This window comes from Tenrec ecaudatus, chromosome 13, assembly GCF_050624435.1.
Source record: "Tenrec ecaudatus isolate mTenEca1 chromosome 13, mTenEca1.hap1, whole genome shotgun sequence".
Classification (NCBI taxonomy): Eukaryota; Metazoa; Chordata; class Mammalia; order Afrosoricida; family Tenrecidae; genus Tenrec; species Tenrec ecaudatus.
This window is the reverse complement of record NC_134542.1, coordinates 37,415,284-37,421,283: the sequence shown is the minus strand read 5'-3', so window position 1 is coordinate 37,421,283 and position 6,000 is coordinate 37,415,284. Positions and strand designations below refer to the sequence as shown.

General features: G+C 39.7%; 1 protein-coding gene across 1 annotated transcript in view; it reads right to left on the bottom strand.

Moving 5' to 3' along the window:
• Positions 1 to 2,592: 2,592 nt before the first annotated feature.
• Positions 2,593 to 6,000, bottom strand: part of CATSPERT (catsper channel auxiliary subunit tau) — a 100,988-nt gene continuing 97,580 nt past the window's right edge. The window contains exon 16 of the mRNA XM_075529069.1: positions 2,593 to 2,944. Coding sequence (XP_075385184.1) covers positions 2,597 to 2,944 — 348 coding nt within the window. The 3' untranslated portion in view covers positions 2,593 to 2,596. The remainder of the gene's footprint in view (positions 2,945 to 6,000) is intronic.

The window sequence follows — 6,000 nt, the reverse complement described above, 5'->3', positions numbered from 1 at the left end:
GTCTCAGCAACATTTTATAGTTTTCCCCATTCAAGTCTTGTTCAATTTATCCCTAAGTATTTCACTTTTTATATGATCATAAATGATATTAGCTCATCTCAAGATTCTTAATCACAGCTGCAAAGTTTCTTTGTAGGTAACACATGCACGTTTCTGAATTAGAACATAGTCATTTGGAGGGGCTGTTCTGTCTAGCACGTCTCTAATCCCCTCTCCCTGTCTGCTTTTCAAAGGGCCCAAAATAACACAGTACCCTTAGCTAAAGTGCCCTTCTACGAGTTTTGATAATAATTTCCCCATCCTAACACTTGCACTTTCAACTCTTATAATTACCTGTGTTATCCCAATAGCCTGTAGACTCCCTTGTCAACTAGCATGGTTACAAGTATATTCTTAATGTTTAGCAAAGTATCTGGCATATTGTAGATGTTTAATAAGTATTTAAGGAAATGCTCCTTGAATTAAGCATATAAGGGAAAGAGAGTGGGAAAGACATTTGAAAATATGAGAAATGGGGGAGGGGGGAAAGAAAATATGAGAAATATCCATGGTAGAAAAATGTTAACTCTTTGTTTCACAATATTGACATTAAAACAATTAATGAGGAAAAATCATGATCAGCATCCAAGCAAAGTGAGTACTACCTAGATTCTAGATCCTAGAGTCTTAAAAGCTTACAAGTGGTTAACAACTACTGGTCTCTATTCACCCAGAGCAATACAGGAAGAAGGTAACCCAAAGAGCAGAACAGAAACAAGCCTACACGAGTCACCACCTCCTCTCCCCTGAGACCAGAAGATCAGATGTGGCCGCTAGGCAGTGGCGAATGACTGACTGTGTCACCAGGGTCACAACAGTCGGTTCAGATAGAACGGGAGAAAGGATGGAGCAGAGCTCAACTTATTAAATAATTGATAAATTATCGAGGGCTCATGAGGGACGGGGGGGGGAGCGGGTAAGGAGGGGGAAAAAATGAGGACCTGATGTCAGGGGCTTAAGTGGAGGGCAAATGTTTTGAGAATGATGAGGGCAATGAATGTACAGATGTGCTTGACACAATTGATGTATGTATGGATTGTGATAAGAGTTGTGTGAGCCCCCAATAAAACGATTAAAAAGAAGAAAGAAGGGAAAACAAGTCCCCTACACACCACTGTTTCCTGGTTGCCAGATTGGTTTGGCTAACAGGAGGCATCGGTTTAAGACGATAGAGCATGAGGAAAGAAAAATATTTTTCATCTCCTGCCAACCTTCTGCGGTCATAGTGGTGTCCCTGGTATTCACTGTCTTCTCTGTCTTCGGGCTTCAGGACTGGTAACATTGCTTTCCCTCTACTGTCCCCTGCATTATAGAGGTGGCAGCATTCCCTACTCTTTCATCTCTGGGGTGCCTCAGCATTCTTTTGGGGCTTCTAGGTCATAGTTCATCTTATAGAGACCCTGTGGGACAGAGTAGAACTGCCCCTGTGGGTTTTCATGTTTTACTTGAGTAGATAGCCTCATCTTTCCCCAGCAGAGTGGCTGCTGGCTTAGAACTGCTGACCTTGTGGCTAGTAGCTCAATGTGCAACCCACTTTGCCACCAGTGAAGACAAGTCACTGTATTCCTTCCATTTGAAAGATCAGGAGTCATTTTTTCCTAGTTAGACTTTGATAAAATTACTGACAACTCTGAAAATAACTGGAAATCTTGGTCCCTATTTTAAGTGTTTTTTTAACCTTTAATACCCTGATTATCCCATTGAATGAAATATCAGGAATTATGTTTTCATCAGCCAACTCTATTTAAATCCCATGACCTTTCTGATTTAGAGTAGAGAAAGAAAGCCTGACAAAAGTTCTGCACAATGAGAGTTTTTGCTTCTCAAGAGCAGAGCAAAGCTTAACAGGACCCAGATAGGTATTTGATAAAACACAGAACTGATTCTTGGAACTCTCTGATTTAAATTCTATGTTGATATAGCTAAGTATAGCTCAGACTTCACTGCAGTCTCTTCATTTTGGTTTCAATACAGAGGCCCTTTCACACAGGTTTTGGAGGGAGTTAGCAAAGCCAATCCAGTGGGAGAGATGCCTCAGAAGCTAGATATTGTTTTGTTTTCTTTACTAATAGTGCAACTTTTGCACTATCAGATGACATTAAAACTGATGGAAGCTTTATCGGTCCAAACAAGTGAAGATTGCTAAGGCATCTAGAAATATAGCAAGGGCTGAAGTGTTGAAGGATATTCATAGCAAAAGCCTAAGCATTGCTACAAATTGAAAACTGGGTAGATGAAGACCATTTCAATTACGTTTTCATAACAAGGGTTTAAAAAAATTCAAGCCACTATGATATGCGGTGGGGAGAGGGGAAGCAGGCACCAAATCTTTCCTAATGAGTATGCACAGAATCGGTGATTTCTGAGTTGGCTCTCTAAAGTCTCATCAACAAAAACACATTTACATCAATGGTGCTTATTTTTCACTTTAATCGAAACAAAATGGTTCTAACAAGATGAAGCTTGGCTGCTGACTTCTGCCACACAAAAGGACAGCTCCTCAAACCATTTCGTTCGTAGGAGAAATGATATTCTTAGTGATTGTTGCCCTCACGTATCATTCTGAAGTGTTTAACACTTGGATAATATTACAAATGAGCGGACAATTTTCAATAGTCTCTTTTAATTGTTTTTTTGGCTGCATTTTATGCATTTCATAATGTGAGATTGTATCGTTAATATGAGCTAAGCTTGCTGAAACCAGTCGCGGCGTTTTCAGTTTCCCGGTGTGGCCTTCCCGTTGTCGCTTGGTAGCCTCCGGGGCAGTGTTTGGCCTGGTGGCGTGTCTGGGAGGATTGGGATTGTTGCCTGAATACTTTCCTAAAAGCCTCGTCCTTGATTTTGTTCTTTCCAGATGTTTAAATGAGGCTGCAGGAGGTAAATCCTCAAATTTATCCGAACAATCCTAAGTGTTAAAATAAAAGATCAGATGGTAAATTGGATTGCTTGAAAGTACATTTTACATTTACAAGGACTATCATTTGTAATACCAATACAGAAGATAAAGGATAACCTCAGCAGTTTGCAGGCAGTCCCACAAGCTCCTTAGAAATTGTGCTTTTAAGAAACTTATTGTTTCAAAGGATAAGTTGTCTCAAAATAGATGAAGCTATGAAGCTCAAAACCAGAATTCAGATTTAGACAAAGCTCATCAGACCACTCTATTTCTTCTGTACCAAATGCTCTCTCCCAGTCCCAATTATGAATTATGCATGATCCCTTATAACTGACTTTTTATATCATTCAAACTTTAACTTTAAGTTGATTTAATAAATATATTCTTCACACTATATTTATATAGCATCATCTACCTACCTATCTACCTATCTTGGAACACTGGTGACATATGGGTTATGTGTTGGGCTGCTAACTATAAAGTCAGTAGTTCAAAACCACCAGCTTCTCTGAGGGAGAAAGATGAGGCTTTCTATATCTGCAAAGATTTATAGTCTTAGAAACCCCCAGGGGCAGTTCTACCCTGTTCTGTTGGGTCAGTATGAGTTATGGTCAACTTGATGGAAACAAGTTAGTTTGTTTGCTTATATATCTATATATCTATAAATCTCTTTGGGTCCAGGAATTCCATACTTCTAGAAATTACTCAAACTATGGGGGAAACATTGTATTAGGTTGTTACTTTGAAATGTTACTTATAAATGTCCACTAAGAGAGACAATTGTGTACCCAATTTGATGACGTTATATAAATATGTAAAATAATAATTGTGAAGACTGATAACAATCAATCCAAATATGTGATACAAATATGTGGTGGTGATGTTCACACTACGAATAGTCAACATTTTCTGAGGAATCTGAGAAGAAACAAGTGAAAGTCCATTCTTGAGACTACTGCAAAGAGATATGCAAAGATAAAGGAAAGCAGGATGGTGTGTTAGAGTGGATAGATTAGAATCTTCTCCCATTTCTCTTCTCCACCCTTCAAATTTTATTTATGACGGCTACATTTTATAATAAAAATATAATCTACAAGTACTCCTAAAAGGGTATGGAGCTATCAGCCATCCTCATCTGCGTGTAGACTAGTATAGCCAGCAGGTTGAGCAGTTGCCTCAACACCTTGCCGAGATTGCCCCCACAGAGGCACAGGGCTCCTTTGATGTGGAGAGGCGTAAGAGATCGTGGAATGGGAGAAGGTGGCAGGATTAGGGTACCCAGAAAGATACGTGTTAGGAAAAAAGAAGTGGCAAAAGTCTGAAGAGAAATCCTATTTGACATCTTGGGAGAAGGCAAGGAAAGGCTCTTCCTCTTCCCTCTGATGTGCATGGGATGATGAGGTGCACCATGCTTTTATGAGACGGTGTAATGTATTCTTGAGTAATGTACAATGTTGCTTTAGCATTGTGGAGGGAGCTATGAAAACCCACTCCACTGCGTATTATCTTCAAAATTGCTCCTTCTACTCAATGCCGCTCCCTTCTGCCGGACTTCTTTGGGAGATGCCTGGACTTGAGAAAACCAGATAAGTGAGCCTTTCTCACTACCTGAAAACAATCTCTCTTCCCACTCATCTCCTGTTTTCTCTCGACACTAGAGAGAAAAGTTCAGGTATTCCTGGTTTAACAGAGGGATATAAAGAGAACTCTCCCTTGATTAGCCTTAGTGTAAGGGCAGTTCTCAGTATCCAGCAACAAAATAGTGGTTCTGAGATCCTATATGATCTCATACCATCTAACCTAAATACAATTTCTTGGGTTTTTCTCCATTTTAAAAAGAGATATATAGATTCCATTTGTCTAAAGAAACTTCCAAGTCTTTGTTCTACAATAATGATGAGCCTGTGACTTTCTTTTCCCAGTGTGTGCGCACACACACATGTACACAGCAATATTAAATTATTTTTAGGGAGGAAGCATTCACAGGTACAGTACAAGCTATCCTGGTAATTTTTACCTTGACACCTTGGAGCTAACGATTTGCTTTATTGAGGAAAACAAATGCAAAGGTACTGTTCTGAAATTTGTCATGCCCCCCCTCCCCCATTCAGAGGCAAAATTGTAACTATCAAACGATTCCTTTAATATCAGCTTTGAACTGAGACATTTTCCCAGCTGTGGGTTATGTTTATCCAAACTAGCAAGGAGCAGAGATTTGGGAAATTAATATGCCTCTTGTAGTACTATATAGGTTTGTTGTTATTTTATTTATTCGGTTCTATGTTTTAACTTCCTTTTAAGATGGTCTGCATAAAGTCTAATAGCAACAGTACCTTTCTATTTGTTTGATATATGTACGTTGGCATTGAAAATGGACGTGAGTTCTTACATTGCTCACAGCAGATGATGTAGCAGAAGGATGTTATTAAAAAGAGTGTAAGTTAAATAACAATGTTGCAACTCAAAATCCAGTAGATAATAACATTTGAATATCCTTGACCCTTATAAAATAACTGACATATAGTAAGACCTTTGTATCTCTTTACTGAAACAAAGATAATTCAACTAGGGAAAAAGACCATAGACTTATACATCTCTATATAAAACACCTCTATACTTATACCTATTTATCTATATTAAGAGGAACTCTGTTGGAAAGCATTGGACTGCTAACTAAGTGGGAAGTCACCAGTTCAAACCCATGAATGGCTTCATGGGATCAAGTTGAGGTTATCTGTTTCTGTAAAGTGTTAGAGCATCAGAAGCAGCATCTACTCTGTAGCAGTGCATTTGTATCTCTGTGAGAAGAAACCCCAGCTCTGTGGCACTGCCACTGGTTGCCCAGGCTGTGCCTGCGCACAGCCCTGACTGAGGGCCGAGTCACGGCTGAAGTCCAGCCAGTTTTCCACTGGCAGAGATAGTGTCCTGGCTGCTGGCTATGCCAGGCTGGAAAGTCTGCCCAGAGAAAAGGGTGCTTTTTTCTAACCCATGCCCCAGCAGGCATGCCCTGGATCTAATTGATACAAAGAGACCAGGTGTCTGAACAGTCCACCCGTTTTGTAATT